The 17,372-nt window shown below is 41.6% G+C and overlaps 1 protein-coding gene across 1 annotated transcript; it reads right to left on the reverse strand.

Moving 5' to 3' along the window:
- Positions 1 to 2,499: 2,499 nt before the first annotated feature.
- LOC109487497 lies at positions 2,500 to 8,474 on the reverse strand. The gene is made up of 3 exons (XM_019791527.1): positions 7,571 to 8,474; positions 3,628 to 4,347; positions 2,500 to 3,120 (listed from the first exon to the last, which is right to left on the reverse strand). The coding sequence occupies exons 1-3, from the start codon at positions 7,646 to 7,648 to the stop codon at positions 2,740 to 2,742; spliced, it is 1,179 nt and encodes a 392-aa protein (XP_019647086.1). The 5' UTR covers positions 7,649 to 8,474; the 3' UTR covers positions 2,500 to 2,739.
- Positions 8,475 to 17,372: the final 8,898 nt, after the last annotated feature.

The raw sequence follows: 17,372 nt of genomic DNA on the forward strand, positions 1-17,372 counted from the left end.
ATCTCATTGGATGCCTTTAAAATTTGTCTTGTGTCTATTCAACGAGTAAAAACATCATCACGAAGGCAAGAGCACAATTATCACCAACAGTACTGTATCCGAATTTTCTGTCACAACAAATGTGTCAATCTTAACATTAAAGTTTATCTGTTAGTAGTTAATAGAACAGAGCTAAAACCTCTTTGTTCCACTGCAGTAACAAAGTACCTTAGATATGCTGCAGCATTCTTTTCTTCATATAATAACTAATCACATTACAGGCACGTTATGTCAGCAAAAGTAGAAAAGTCACAAACTTTTATCTAATTCTAAAGCTTTCCACACATCTTGTAAAATAATCAAAGTGTACGCGACAAAGTCAAACTTCAGTACTTTCAGAAATTATTTTTGGCCGTTTTTTAAGAACAGCTTTCCACATCTGTGTAGTTTGCCACGTTAAGATCTATCTTAGATTTGACATCATTTTGATGACTACATTGACGGCACTAACCTATATGTAGCAGTGTTCTAGCCAGGCTTTTTTGCATAGGGGCTCCCTATGCTATGATTTTGACCCCCTATGCTACAATTTTGACCCCTATGCTGTCTTTCAACCAGCATAGTGCTGTTTTGGGAGGGAGAACCGTAGTAAATTTTTGCAAAAAAAAATGAAAATATAACAGTTACTTTAGATTGAAGCTATATCAAAGGGAAAACCTTAATCTGTTCCTCATTAAACTTCTATACCTGACTCCTATGCTATGAAAAAAAATCCTGGTAAGAACCTTGTGTAGTTAGTCGGGGAGATTTTTCGGCATTTTAAAAAAAAGTTAAAAGAAGTCATAAAAATACTCCGCATTTCCACATATTTCCACATAGTTGTGTCAATACCTTTTCTCTTAATAACTTACCAAGAGCTACTCGGGAAAAAAATTGGACCCTACCATTAGCATTTCTAACTTTTCTCTAGGGTGATATGCATGGCTATGACGTAAGTATAGGCCGATACCCAAATATGCAAATATTTTACGGACAGTTGTGCAGCATGTCTTTCATTGGTCTAACCACTTATTGCCATTTTCTCATTGGTTGAACAGCTAATTATGATGGCCATTCAGGATCAGTCAATTGCCTTCCATGCTGAATAATAGTAAGGCGTTGGAGTTTCTATCTATTTTTTCTCTATTATCATTTTTTTAAAGAAAGTTAAATCATAGCACAAAAGATGTAAATTGGCCTAAGACTTCTACAGGCTCAACCAATCACTGCATGCATTCCTACTGTGACGTCATGTCGAATCATGTCCTTTTGGTAAACACCTGAGCGCTAGGCAGCATGGGATACACAAAGCAGAGCACAGAACTCCAAACTTGCCGTAGAGAGTTTTAAACATCTAATCTCAGATTGAAAGTTATCAAAAGAAAAAAGCAAACACTAACAGTCTACTAACGGTTATAGAATCTGTATGACGCAATTAGCTAACTCACAGTTCCTAGTGCGCACGTGCAGTATAGTGAAGGGCTGCCAAAGTTTAAAATACGTTGACACTTGTCTAACGGTTTTTGTAACGCACATCTGTGTCCGTTTTACTAGACTATTTTAAAACGTCAATGAAACAAAAACAACACTACAAAACGCACACAAGTAACATCAGTTACACAACAGTTAATAAATAAATAATAATAAAAAAAACAGTAATCTCCTCTTACATGTCAGAGTGTATATACTAGTAATAATTTCGTATGCAGCAAACTAAACATTCATGTGAACCGGCAAAATTGGTCAAGGAAATATGGATTATTGCAAATTGCTCGCAAAATTAGTGTTTTGTCGGGTCAGATTTGTTGGACATACTAGCCTATTTCCATTTGTTTTTGTTTATCAAACAGACATAACTATTTTTTTGTTTACCAGTCAACTTGTCTGTCAGTGTGATTATGGATTATGAAAAGTTAAGTGTGAAAATGAACATGGCCGTCACCCGATTTTGTAGTATTTTGTAAATTGTGGTATGTTGCAGGTCGGCAAAACATACTGTGCCTGTGCGAAGCCCGATTTTCACGGATTTCGTTAGATGTTTGGTCAACGTTGTCTCAGAATTTCTCCCTTTGCAGACGATATTTTTTTCGACATAACATTTGGAAACTATATAGACGGAATGTTGCAGAGAGTCTGTGGCGGCCTCCGTCATTGTTGACGGGTGGCCTTTTTAATATCTCGTTCAAAACATTCTGGCTCCGTATTCAATGAGAGCAAATGTCCAGGTGATTCTATTGCTGTGTTGACGGAGGCCGGCGCCACAGACTTCGTTCAAACTATGATACACTGCTCAGCAATAGCAAGTCACGTGTGCCATCTGCAAAACGTGACGTCACAGAAGTGGTGGTTTGTTGATTCCTTGACAAAGACTGGAGTTGTACAGTCGAAAATTTGGGTAAGTCCATTTTATGTGTTGGAAATTATAGTTTAAACTTGTTTTATAGTACTTTACGTCATTTTATCTGTCCGTCCGTCCGTTTGGTCAGAATGCAGTGCGCCTGTGTACCTACCTACATGTCCCTCAATGGGCTGATCCTATAGTCCAGACTAACTCGGTCAAAACATAAAAATGCAAATATTTGTGCAGCTACTCTCTCATTGGTCCAACTACTAACTGCCGTGTTATCATTGGTTGATGGACAGTCAGGATCGGTCCATCAGTCCAATCAGCGAGCTAGCTGCCAGTTAACGTTGTTTTCAACATCCGTATATTTGATTCAATCAATCAAAGACCGGGCCTCTCGCCTCTATCTCGATGTCATGTCCGTCCGCCTCCATCATGACAGCCAGCTCGGAGTGTCGTCTGACCAGGGGCTTCTTCCTGCCGCCCTTCCCATTCTTCATCTCACCTTGCTTCAGCAGGACCAGGCAGGAGTGTCGGCGGGTCAGCGGGGGTTTAGACTTCCCTCCCACCGCACCTCCCTTCCCCAGCTCCTCGGGGTTGAAGTCCGCGTCGACCGTGAGGGAGATGGAGGAGCTCCGGCTGCACGGCACGGAGGGCGCGCCGCCATACTTCAAGGCGCCTGGAGGGAAGCCTAGTGGGATAACATCCCCGTCAACTGTGACTTCCCGCAGCTGGCTGAAACCGCCTGTGCCGTCACCCTGTCGGAAAAATCAGAAAACACTGATTAGCATGAAAATTAGATGACAATTTACATATTGAAAATTCAACTGTTCTGCAACTGAGAGTTTTCGACCGAATCTCTCGATTTCAGCTATAGTGACCCAAGTGCTGTGAACACGTGATTCTTTCGCAAGTGTGACGTCAGCACTGGGTCAGAGTTCGTCGGAAGTAGGTAACGCCCCCCGTCCTGGTTGAGGGATTCACTCTAAAATTCAAACAGCTTATGCTGTTGGATTCGTTTTGGAGGTGTTCAGATTTTAACAACCTGTAATATACTTGTCTACAAATTTCAATACTAGTAAATATGTAGTATATATGTGTAGATTGCACGAAATTACAGACCGATACTGCATGGAATTGGCACACTTTAAGCACACTTTTAATCATGCGTAAAGGTTGTTTCTTTAATGGAAAAACGGAAAATTTACGTATGCCTTTAAGTATGCTTAAAGATCCGAAATTGTGCAGTTTAGTGGCTTGCTGACCTGCATGGTGACAGAAATCTTCCTCTGTAGTTTGGAATCGCTACTGCGCCTGCGCCCCATCCGCCTGACCGCCGTCTCCACCTCCACGGAGATATTACTGGTCTGTGACGTCACCGAGGCCTGTCGGGTCAAAGTTCCTCTTCTCGTTTTGGTCGCGACGTTTTTTGGTTCCGAAGGCCCAGAGGAGTCTTCATCCCCAAACACACTGTCCTTTCTGTTATCCTTCTCCGTGACGTTCTTTTTTGTGTTGTTCATGAGTTTCTTGGTGAAGGTTTTCAAGTTGTTAAAGGTCGGCTCCCCCGCGAGGAGGTTTATTTTCGGCACGCCGGCGATGTTTTTAGCGGCGGGGTTGGTGACGGCCTCGCCGGTAGGGAGGTTGGGGAGCCGGATGTCTCCGCACACCAGCGCCGCTTCCAGTACGCGTGGGTCCGCCTCTGTACTTGGCTGGCGCTCCGAGGACTTGTCCGATTCCATGGAGTTCTGCGGAGTTGGGACGGGACGCTCCATGGAGTTTTGCTGGGAGAGTGAGATCGAGCAGGTGGTTGAAGTGCGTCTGCCCGGCGGGTGGGACACGGACTTGCGGGGAGTGGCGGGGCTGATGGAGGTGGCGGGAGCGGCCCCGGGCAGAGACGGCTGGTGTTCAGGCAGAGGTCGCAAGGTGGGGCTGCGCGGCAGTCCCCTGGCGAGGGCAATCCCCGGAAGGGCATTCGACCACATGACCTATCAAAAAAAGGAAAGATTGATTTAATGGTGGCAAAAAAGGGTGCTACTGTTATATTTTGTTCTTACAAGTCGAATTAAAGGCATCCGGTGAAATTTTAGGGCGGCAAAACTGGATTTTCAAAGTGAATTTTCTGGCCATTTACTAACTGTGGTATAATGTATGTTGTATAATACATGTAAGTTGAATCAACCCTTATAAGTAGCATACTGATAACAGAGAGGCAAAAATGCGATACCAATGACGGAAAACGGCTGCTTTTTTGTATCATAGGCTGGTTCTAGCTATTTATTGGTGGCACCCCAAATAAAGGGATTCTTCGTGCAGCCTGTTCTGGAGCTATTTCAAGTCACAATTTTGCTAAAGATGGCAAATAGATGTCACTATCGAATAGATTTCATTATTTAATTTTTGTTTGTTTGTTTGTAATTGCACTGCATTGGATGCCTTATTTAAACAATGTGATAAATCGATAACACCTTTTTTATGATGTGCTGGTCTTAGGCTATGATTGGGTACAGGTTCAGCCGGACCGGTTTAAACCGGAACGACATTCGGGAACCGAGTCCAAAAAACCGAAACGCGAAAACTGGATCATCGGACCTGATGAAATTGTACTTTCCTGTAGATTGTACACACATCTTAAGATAGTCAGGATATGGCAAGTAAAGAAAATAACCCTGAATCAAACTATATTTGCCTTATTCCATGTAACTGTGTTCAGCTTCAATATACAAAATTGCACAACTTGAACATAATATGTAATAATATACACAAGTGCGAGTGACCTGCACTCGTGCTTCGCACACCAGGTTGGACCTGATCCTCTGAACCTGATTCGGACCTGAATTTTGTATACAGGTACCCACCCCTACCCAATCATGAGATTTGCTTTTGCCGTTATTTCAAATCTAGATTTGCTGGTACTACCATGGTATCAAATCGGCGTGGGCGTACGCTAAGGGCAAACATGACGTCATTGCTATAACCCGTTATCACACTTCCTGGAATACACTAAATAAAACAGAGAGAAATCATTGCCTCAGGCTAGCATCCTTCATCACTATGGTTACCCAGATACACACTACAGTGGGATTTAAAGATTCATAATTTTTCCTGGAAGAGTGGGGTTAAAAAAAATAACAGATTCGTGTTCCTGGTAGTAGATTATGATAGCATATAAATTTTCAGGAATGTACATGTGTGACAGTTAACGTTGCTCATGACAAGACAAATTGTGTTCCGTACATGTGTTATTTTGATAAGACAAATGTGTGGTTCGTATATGTTCGTCGCTGGCTTATGGTGAAACAGATCTGTACATGTTAACAGTTGCTTATGGCGAGGCAGATGTGTGTTCCGTACACGTTTGACAGTTGCTTACGGCGAAACAGAAATGTATTCCGAACATGTTTGGCAGCTGCTTATGGTGAGACAGATGTGTGTTCCGTTACTTCCGTACATGTTCGACAATTGCTTATGGTGAAACAAATGCGTGTTCCGTACATGTTTGACAGTTGCTTATGGTGAAACAAATGCGTGTTCCGTACATGTTTGACAGTTGCTTATGGTGAAACAAATGCGTGTTCCGTACATGTTTGACAGTTGCTTATGGTGAGACAGATGCGTGTTCCGTACATGTTTGACAGTTGCTTATGGCGAGACAGATGTGTGTTCCGTACATGTTTGACAGTTGCTTATAGTGAAACAGATGTGTGTTCCGTCAATGTTTGACGGTTGCTTATGGCGAGACAGATGTGTGTTCCGTACATGTTTAACAGTTGCTTAAGCTTATGGCGAGACAGATGTGTTCCGTACATGTTTGACGGTTGCTTATGATGAAACCGGTGTGTGTTCCGTCAATGTTTGACAGTACTAGTTGCTTATGGTGAGACAGATGTGTGTTCCGTACATGTTTGACAGTTGTTTAAGCTTATGGCGATACAGATGTGTGTTCCGTACATGTTTGACGGTTGCTTATTGTGAGACCGATGTGTGTTCCGTACATGTTGGACGGTTGCTTATGGTGAGACAGATGTGTGTTCCGTACATGTTTGACAGTTGCTTATGGCGAGACAGACATGTGTTCCGAACATGTTTGTTGCTTATGGGGAGACAGACATGTGTTCCGAACATGTTTGTTGCTTATGGTGAAACAAATGCGTGTTCCGTACATGTTTGACAGTTGCTTATGGTGAAACAAATGCGTGTTCCGTACATGTTTGACAGTTGCTTATGGTGAAACAAATGTATGTTACATGTTTGACAGTTGCTTACGGTGAGACAGATGTGTGTTCCGTACATGTTCGACAATTGCTTATGGTGAAACAAATGCGTGTTCCGTACATGTTTGACAGTTGCTTATGGTGAAACAAATGCGTGTTCCGTACATGTTTGACAGTTGCTTATGGCGAGACAGATGTGTGTTCCGTACATGTTTGACAGTTGCTTATAGTGAAACAGATGTGTGTTCCGTCAATGTTTGACGGTTGCTTATGGCGAGACAGATGTGTGTTCCGTACATGTTTAACAGTTGCTTAAGCTTATGGCGAGACAGATGTGTTCCGTACATGTTTGACGGTTGCTTATGATGAAACCGGTGTGTGTTCCGTCAATGTTGACAGTACTAGTTGCTTATGGTGAGACAGATGTGTGTTCCGTACATGTTTGACAGTTGTTTAAGCTTATGGCGATACAGATGTGTGTTCCGTACATGTTTGACGGTTGCTTATTGTGAGACCGATGTGTGTTCCGTACATGTTGGACGGTTGCTTATGGTGAGACAGATGTGTGTTCCGTACATGTTTGACAGTTGCTTATGGCGAGACAGACATGTGTTCCGAACATGTTTGTTGCTTATGGGGAGACAGACATGTGTTCCGAACATGTTTGTTGCTTATGGTGAGACCGATGTGTGTTCCGTACATGTTTGACTGTTGCTTATGGTGAGACCGATGTGTGTTCCGTACCTGCAGCTGTGTGACAGTTGCTTATGGCGAGACAGCATGTGTTCCGAACATGTTTGTTGCTTATGGCGAGACAGATGTGTGTTCCGTACCTGTTTGACGGTTGCTCATGACGAGACAAATTGTGTTTCATTGCTACTTAAAAGCTGTTTTGTAAAGCAGATGTGTGTACATTTGTGATGGTTGTTCATGGCGAGATAGATGTGTGTCCGTACCTGTGTGACAGTTCATGACGAGACAGATGTGTGTTCCGTACCTGTGTGACTGTTGTAGACTGTATCCGCGTTGTTCTGGTTCTGGCGCCGGAACATCCTCTGCTGGTGCCCAGCCCCATACTGAACCCCTCACCAGCAAAGTGCGGAGGATGATACGTTCTGCAGATAGATGTTTCCGCGGCCTGTAGTATCTGTATCTGTGTTGACAGCCACTCTGCAGAGTATGGCGGTGCCGCACTGGTACAGTCAGTCCTTTTTAGGTCCTATATAGCCGGTATGACCTCCCTTCGGCGTAACAATCTAGTATGTTCTGTCTCCTATTTTTCCACTCAACACACAGCGTTTTATCGCGTCTGGACAGCTCAGCTCTCGGACTGGAACGAACGGACGTGCGTTCTGAAAGCTGCGAATAAAATCTCTGTAGCGCCGCCGCTTCCGCACGACCGTGCTTCTCGTTACTCCAGTAAATCAGCAGGATCTTAGCCGGATCGATGATGTGTATTTTTAAAGGTGAATCCTATAGTCCGCCCACGCAGGAAGTGCCCCCGGCAGGTAGAAGATGCTACAGTTGGCGTGCCGCTCCACGTGAGGGACTCTCCGCTTCCCTGGCCACAAACAGACGTCTCAATTAGCTCGCCGTTACGACAACGCTGCGTTTGAAACGCCTGTTGCGCGAGCTCCCATTGGACAAACGGCTCTGACGTACAAGCCCTCTAGGGGCGTCGCGTCTACGTAAATGGAACGACGTAGATCTCGGATGATGTTGCGCGGTGAAATGAAGAACTGCCCGGGGTACTGAATACAGTGCAGGATATATATCCCCCGCGGATGGGGTGACTTAATACGTCAGTTGATTCAGTTTGAATGCGGTGTGACGCGTTGTCGGGGTTTCACGGTAAACAATTTTTTTTTTCACACGCAGGCGGTTCAGCTTGGTACCAGACCGCCGTGAGCTCAGCGCTATCCCTTCGGCGCCGAGAGCGTTTGGGGCCGCCAACCAGGCCTCAAATACAGCGCTTCGGGGGGATTTTAAGTTTCTTTGCTCACAACGCTTTGGGTCGGCGGAAACAGAAGACTGAGCGTAATACCGGATACAAGGAAACCAATTGGAGATAGGTCCGTGGTATAACTCGCCTGTGCTTGGTAAAGGCCGAGGCCGAAAAATTACCGCCAAGCCGACCTAAGGTTTGGTACCCAGGCTAGGGGCGGTACGGTCTCAGGAATCCAGTTCTCTTCTCCGGGGTTTCTCCGTGTCGTGTGAATCCTGTTTACATAGATTCACTACCTTCTATTCGACGTTTCAAGTCGTGTCCTAGAGGGAGCGTGCGTTATAATAACAGATTTCACAAAAGGCGATATTCAAACACTCACTACAACACGGTGTTATCGTTCAGTGTTATGGCAACAATGTTTCACAGCTCGGCACTGTTTTGTAATCTCCGGCTGCGAAATGTACACCCAGGGTAGCGGGTTCTCAGTCACGTCTGCACCGCCTATAATTATAACACTGATACGGCGCAGTATGGAGTCCTCCGCGGTACGTCTGGTCGGCCTTTTCCATCTGCAAGAAAGGAGAAGAAGATTGATTAGTTTGCATATAAACAAAACAGACAATAATAATACAAAACAAGGATAAACCAAGTGCAGGAGGAGGGGAGAAGCATGGAATGCTTATACAAGGCCATCCTCCTCTAAACTATACAAAATTAAATTAAATATAGATGTAAGATGTAAACTAGAAAAGCCGACATTTGCTTTGGAGCAAACGTAGAATATTTCACCCCATCTCCCTCCCCAAACAAAAATAGACGATGCTAAATAAATCATACTGCAACTAGAAAGGCCAAAATTTGCTTCGGACCAAGTGTGATTATCAATTTCACTCCACCTCCCTCCCCAAACAAAAATAGAAGATTCTAAATAAATCATACTACAACTGGAAAGGCCGACATTTGCTTTGGAGCATGGCTTCACCACATTTTACGACATGGCAGGGAAAGCAGGAGAAACACAAGGGAAAACAATTCTTTACATTGATATAAGTATAGTATGAAGTGACAACAGTTGGATAGCTATCCCCTACATTATTGGTTAGGATTTTTAATTGCATACTGCAAACTGTTGATTTTCAAGATTTAAAAAGTGCTGGAGCAGAAAAGTCTTGACATACCTATATACAAAAACACTTGAATGCAGTTCATACTGTTAATATGGCATGGCCTTGTACAGGTGTTAATTGAGATAACACAATCAAATCCCAACAGCCAATCAGCAAGAAGAATAGAGGAAAGCTGCATGCCTATTGGCTGCTTGCTCTTCATGCCATCCTGATGACTCATGCTCAAATACGGTAACACACAGCTATAGTACACTTTCTATAACACAGCCAAAAAGCTCAAATAAAACAATTCTAAAAGCCTGTATCACAAAAATGAAACAAAACGCCTGGAGGTATTTGCCAAATGTTAATATGTCATTTGGCCCAAAAATGAGGGAGTTGAATCAAAGAAATGGCAGGAGAAGGAGAAGAAACATGAGGAAAAACAATATATCTCCACCACATAGTGGTGAAGCCATAAATAGTATAATCAAAGCAAATTCGGGTCAGCCATGCATTAGGCCACTCTGAAAACCCTCTTCAGTACGCTGTGAATACACGGCGCTGTCAGGTATTCGGTGTCATTACTTTACATCAAGGGCCGTTACTATGGCAACAGAGCATCCTTGTCTGACGGAGATACCTAGCCAATGATAATAGATGGGGGGTTCGGGTTACAGTATATCCTGCATGTAAAGTACAGTACAGCATAAACCTATCTGCTAGCATACTCTGTATTCGCTGCGCGTTGGATTTCATTCATTGTGATTATCAATATACACATTGTATATTTTGTAGGAGAGGAAGAAATTTAGAGGCATCCAATGCAATGTATGTCAGGGTGGCAATTAAAGATTTTCTGGATGAGGAAATCTGTCTGAAATTGACATTTGCTGTCATTTCTATCTTATCACATTTTAATCATCATGGGTGTGACGTGGGGTCGTGTGGCGTAGCGGCAGAGTGCGCGACTCGGAACTTAGAGTCCCGGGTTTGAGTCCTGACATACCACCGATCTTGTGCCCTTGGGAAAGGCACTTAACACGACTTTTCTCACTCAGCTCAGGTGTAAATGAGTATTGTCCTGTCATGTATTTGTCCCCTGTGTTGGTGGCGGCATTAATATAAGTTGAAAAAACTTGAGTGTGCCGTCACCACGTCTGGTGATTACATGTTGGAATTTAAAAAAAAAATCATCATGTCGTACTTGAAGAATTTAATAAAATAGCCCCAATACAAGTTACACGAGGAGTTCCTTTATATTTTGGTCCTACTTAGAAATAGGTATAACCAGGCTACACTACAAACCAAACCTTTTCTGCCATCATATTTTGCCTCACAGATATCAGTATGCTGTGGGATGGGGTTGATTCAACCTACTACATTATAAATGACCAGAAAATTGACTTAGAAATCCAATTTTACTGCCATTAAATTGCTGTGGGTACCTTTAAGGCAGTCATCTTTATTTTAGGAGAAGCATGATGTATTTTTCAAGTAGCTAGTATATTGCGTTAGGTTCTTTTACATGCAGACTTCGACACCGAGACTTCCGTGTGAGGAAATCGTGTATTCAACACCATATGTATGATCAAAGGCACGGTTCTTTTGGATCGTTCCGTTGTGTATCCAAGAACACAGGTTTGCCCCGGGTAAGGTTCTAGATATGTGGGACTACATAGAAACGTAGTCATAATTTGAATAATTTGCATCCAATAATGTAGATCTCTGTCTAAGGTACCCACATACCGAAAGTCATAAAAATACATTTTAAGAAAATACATGTTCCTTTGTGAATTTATCTGCTCTGAAAGGTTTCGCCAGAAACTCCCCTACAGTTCCAGAACAAGCTGCTAGGGGGACCAAACCCACATCACTAATTACTGTCAGGAAAAGCTATCCATCACTCAAAAATCAACACCATGCTACGGTCTTGATTTTTCAAAACAAAAGATATAAAAAAATTCAGGACAAAAGATATAAAAACCGGAAGTTCTGCTGCAGTACCAAGGTCAGCCACCAGGAGGCCCAAAATCGACCTTGACTTTTGCTTACCCAACACCTACCCACATACCAAATATCATTACAATCCATCCAAAGTTTCAAAAGTTATGCTGGCCGCAAATGTCCGGAAACACAAACACACGAGCAGACACACAGACAGACACACAGACAGACACGCCAAAAACAATACCTCCGGAAAAATAATAGCCCGGAATTTGATCCAACAATGGAACAGTGTTACCGCGACGTACGTCTAGCAAAGACTATATATACAATAGAAACTTTATTGCATGTTCATTCCCCGGGAGGATGAATGGATGTACAAAGTACAATGTACTAGAGAGTACTACAACAATAATAATAAAGAAAGGCTAACATCAAGTCTAAGGTATGAAATGCTAGAAAAAGATAATGTATATAAAGTGGTATCGAAGTTCTAATGGGTTTGTAAACGCAACTAATCTGTTATTCCAGCTACGTTAGTTACCGCACGTATGCCAACACAAAGGGGGAGGTACCTGTATATGATCTGTTTGATAAAAGCACGGTCACAAGAGAAATGTCAAGTTGTCTGAAATCCTGTATCAGATTTCTATGCCGACTAGGAAAACATACGTATGGCCTCTAGACTGGATTTCAATACATTTTCCGCATTGAAGTGTCTGCATTATATTTTTGATTTTCCTGTATGGGGGCTATAACTAAGGCCACAGCAAGTAATTGTTATGGATGACATCAGCGCGCGCATTAATTTTCGCCTGATTATGGAAAAAAACAAACAAGAAATTCTGCTGCCTTCTGGCAGTAGTCAACATGCCGAAAATGGGCAAAGATATATTGTTGCCGGAAGGTGGATTGCAGATAACTATGAAAAGAGGAGACAAGAAAAGGCTCATGATGTAATGTTTTGTTTCTTTCTTTGATGCAGTGATATGTGATGCTTGTTGTGCATATGTGATATTCCCAATAAATCAAAACCATTTTTACAGTGATTAAGTCAAAATTTGAAAATGTAGGAACCTTGTTTTTTCGGCCCGTCTTGTTTTTTCGCCCTATCGCATTACTTTTGGAGTCTGCGGAGGATGTCATCCATAAAATTTACTTGCTGTGGACTAATGTAAACTGCATCTTTGTCAGAAACCCCTTACCTAATGACCTCAATGAAATGCCGACTTGAGCTTCTCATGAATAAAGAATGGTTCAAACAAGCAAACAAATAAGGGAAGATGGCGTGTCTTTTTTCCGGGCCTGGCTTCCCTACAGAGAACCATGAATCATGATATGCTAAGGCCACAATAAGTAAATTTTATGGATGACGTCCGCGCGCGCATGGATTTTGGCCTGTTCCTAGAAAAAAAAAAAGAAATTCCGCTTCCTGTAAGTGTGACCAAATAGTCACGACAGTGCCACAAATCACCAGATTGACATGATGTGAAACCCGTGACGCGAAGAAAGTGTCTATTTGACCATCCTGTCAATAACAGAAAATTTTTCACTGTCCACTGTTCCACCTGATTTATTGCTGTTTCGATTATGAATAAAAGACTTCTTGCTTGTTACACTTTGTCGACTCATTCAATTTGTGTCCAAACATTTGTCGTCTCTTAGTATATTTCTAATCTAGGCATCTTGTTTTTTAGGGCCCTTCTTGTTTTTTTTCGCCCTCTCGCATTAGATTTAGGGTCTCCAAAGGACGTCATCCATAAAATTTACTTGCTCTGGCCCAAAGGAAACACAGGCGGCGGGATGAAACATACCAGAAGCTCTCATAGCTAGATCAAAGTATGTGTGAAACTGCCGGAAACTACAATTCCCCTGACGCTAGATCTAAAGACATGACATGGAAAGGCAGGGAAGAAAGGCAGCAAACATCATAAACATCGATCACTTTGAAAAGCTTTCCTGTAAGTAAAATAACGTTAAAACTAGAAAGGCCGACATTTGCTTGGGAGCAAATACAGCATATTTCAGTCCATCTCCCTCCCACGCAAAAGTGGACTATTCCAAACTTACATGAGAGAACACAATAAATTTCATCCATACCATGGTATGGACTGAAATATAACAAGAACTCAAAGAATTCAAACCTCCGCTAATTATTAGCGCTTAAAATAAGCTACTTTTTGTCATCACAGGTTGAATCATACATAAAATGGATTACAGTCACAAAGCACTTATTCTATCTGATAAAAATAGAACATCTCATGGTTTAAGTATAATTAATCACTAACGTAGGAAGCAGTACTTCACGTTAAGTGCGATACTTATTCTGTGTGACGTGAACATCGGTCTATCTTATGGTGGATTCATACAGCATCCATTAGGTAGAGCCTCCATAGTGGAACGTCAGAAACGTAACGCAGACACTTCAATAAGGCCACACCGACTTAATTTTATGGATGACATCCTCGCGCTCATTGATTTTCGTCTGTTCTGAAAATTCAAAAGAAAAAAAGTCCTCCGAGGCTCTGGCCTGGCTCTGGACCGGGTTAGACCATGGTAGTTAGCGACAATAAGGAGCCGGGCACCCAGCTACCGAAGCTCTACGACTTAAGAAATGTACATATAGGTGCAGTGCCAATTCATAAATTCCGCAAAAAGCCGATTTGTCGTTTACGTCGTTTTATTAAAATATAGATGTACTGCCGCAAATTCACAATACCAGCTTTGTATCCCTGTGGTTTAGTAGCATTTTTATTTTTGGCCGGAATTTTTTTATTCGCCAGCGCGCACTAGTTTGGGGGTCTTCAGAGGATGTCATCCATGAAATTAAGTCGATGTGGCCTAAATAAAAATATACTGCGATTCCGTTTGAAAGGGCTATGTGTTTTCTTCGTCTGCATAGAAATCTGACATAGGGTTTCAGGCAACTTGACATTTCTCCTATAATCTGCGTTTGTGTACCTTTTGAGTACCTGGCTTAAATCGCTACCTACTGCTATTTACACACGGACTGTTCATATTTTACTCCAGGTCTATATAATGTTACAAATTCCCCTTTTGTTACACTTTAGGTTTTGAATCATACTATTTAAAAAGAATGAAGAAATAAACGTTTATCTGTATCTGTATAGAGTATAATTAATCTCTAGCGTAGGAAGCAGCATTTCACCTTAAGTGTGATACTTATTCTGTGTGACGTGAACATCGGTCTATCTTATGGTGGATTTATAAAACATTCATTCGGCAACAGCAAGTACATTTTATGGATGACATCATCCGCAGACTCCAAAAGTAATGCGATAGGGCGAAAAAACAAGACGGGCCGAAAAAACAAGGTTCCTAAATTTTAACATTTTGACTCAATCATTGTACAAATAGTTTTGATTCAGTGGGAACATCACATATACACAGCCAGCATCACATATCACTGCATCAAAGTAAGAAACAAAACATTAAATCAGAGCCTTTTCTTGTTTCCTCTCTTCATGGTTATCTGCCATTAACCTTCCGGCATGGCAGCAGACATCTTTGCCCATTTTTGGCATGTTGACAACTGTCAGAAGGCAACAAAATTTCTCGTTTTTTTTTTCAAATCAGGCGAAAATTAATGCGCGCGCTGATGTCATCCTCAAAAAGTAATTGCTGTGGCCTTAGTAGTCATCATTAAAAGTCCTAAAAATCTATACAAACATTTTCATACATACATGGTACGAAATACATGTACAAGAATGACAGCTGGTGCATGGTTTGTGTACATTCGTCTGGGAATAATTTCTGATTTCTTTTACTTTCAGATTCTCTTAAAAAAAAGCCAGAGTTGTGGCATTGAGTGTGTCTTATGTCTCACGATAGCCTTTGGATCATAGTAAAACGTTGAACTTTATTCCAACACACAATTGTACAGGGATCAAATTTTCAGCGACTAGTGTCGCCTTCTTTAAGATGATTAATGTACAATTTTGTGTTGGAATAAAGTTCAACGTTTTACTATGATTAATACCAACACAGATGAACTTTCATGGTAGCCTGTGGATCTTCTTAAGCACTCTCTCATTGTTATGCCGTGTAGGGTGATAGCGTTGTTCTTATAATAGTAGTACCATGTGTTGATACTTTGCGGGTGTTATGCAAGATACTATGTCCCGATTTAGATCCCCAAAACATTGGAGTTGCTTGGTAAATATCTAGAGCGATGTGGTACTGTCGCCTCTGTCAATATGATTCATTATATTTTGGGTTTTGTTTTTAGGCCACAGCATGTAATTGTTATGGATGACATCAGCGCGCGCATTAAGTTTCGCCGGATTTTTGAAAAAAAAAATGAAAAGAAATATTGTTGCAGGCTGACAGTGGTCAAAATGGTCAACATGCCGAAAATGGTCAAAATGGCATGTATTGCCATGCCGGAACTTGGATGGCAGATAGAAATAGAAAGAGGAGACAAGACAAGGCTTTTTTTGGGGTCTTTTACTTTGATACAGTGATGTATTTCATTCCTTTTCTATGTGATGTTTCCACTGAATCAAAACAATTTGTACAATGATTGAAAACATTTATTTTTTAAAGTTATTTTCGGGACAAATAGATGATGTAATACTTGACAGTAAACGTAGCACGATATAGGTATCATTTCTTGTTTAACAATGTCTATTTTGTCAAAATTTGAAAAGGTGGGAATCTTGTGGGTTTTTTTACCCGCCTTGTTTTTTTTTTTGCCATATCGCATTAGTTTTGGGGTCTGCGGAGGATGTCAACCATAAAGATTACTTACTGTGGCCTAATGACGAGAAGGAAGGTACTAATTAGTTTTCGAAAGCCGGCAGAGTGCTAGGTCAGCGAAACAGTACTAGAATTTGTAATGTCGCAGTCCATGGTGCTGAAACTCCAGTAGTTATTAAATATAGTTATTCAACTGTGCGTTCCCTTTCACTTAGCCTTCGGGCAAGAGTTTGCAATAGAGTTGTTGTATTTTATGTCCGGCAGCAATACAAGAAATATTCTGCATGAGGGAAACTGTCTGATATTGACATTTTTGGCCATTTCTTAGCAAATTTTCGTCATCACTTCATACTTTACTTTGAGCATTTGAAATAGCCCCTAAAACAAGCTGCTATAGCTTGAATCTGACTACGATGCAAAACAGTTTTCCGTTAGCGACATCGCATTTTTGCCTCGCAGATATCAGTATACTGTGGAAAAGGGCTGATTCAATTCATTGCATTAAAAGAACCACCAGGAAATTGTGTCGGAAAATCACATTTAATGCCTTTAATGTGCCTTACGTTTTATACTTATATAGATCTATGTAACGCTTTTATTCTAGTCTAGTCTATGATGTAGTAGTTAGAAACATTGTAAACAGTCCATGTACTTCAGCAATGACTGCAAAGTGGATGAAGTATGATGTGTTTATGAAGTAAATAAACCATTATTATTCAAGTCACGAACCACAGCACTGCTTCCCACTCAAGTGTTGTATCGTGACTTGAAGTGATGATTCTGCCGAATCTCATTTTCACGACCTAATCATTATTTTCTGCCACTTCACGAAAACTGGTATTTAAGGACCTTTAAACCTAAGGTATAAGCGCGTTTCTTCCTCCTTTCAACACCTTTACGACTCTTGTACGTGCACGTAAAGATGGACTTAACGTGGGCTTTACGTAAGTGCGAATATCGGTGCCTAAGTATCTGTTTTTTTGTGTATGTTAATTTTCTATCGCCATCGATAATTACTCTGATCGAGAAAAAAAGATGGTACTTGGATGGAGGTCGGTGAGCTGTATTAGGCATTACAG

Source organism: Branchiostoma belcheri, unplaced genomic scaffold (assembly GCF_001625305.1).
Source record: "Branchiostoma belcheri isolate BF01 breed outbred unplaced genomic scaffold, Haploidv18h27 scaffold1, whole genome shotgun sequence".
Lineage (NCBI taxonomy): Eukaryota > Metazoa > Chordata > Leptocardii > Amphioxiformes > Branchiostomatidae > Branchiostoma > Branchiostoma belcheri.

Excerpts from the sequence above, each read along its gene's own strand:
- LOC109487497 (XM_019791527.1), bottom strand. The coding sequence starts at position 7,648 with ATGGGGCTGGGCACCAGCAGAGGATGTTCCGGCGCCAGAACCAGAACA. Across the intron at positions 4,348-7,570 it reads AGTCTACAACAGTCACACAG|GTCATGTGGTCGAATGCCCT; the intron begins GTACGGAACACA and ends TTTTTTTGATAG. Across the intron at positions 3,121-3,627 it reads AGATTTCTGTCACCATGCAG|GGTGACGGCACAGGCGGTTT; the intron begins GTCAGCAAGCCA and ends TTTTTCCGACAG.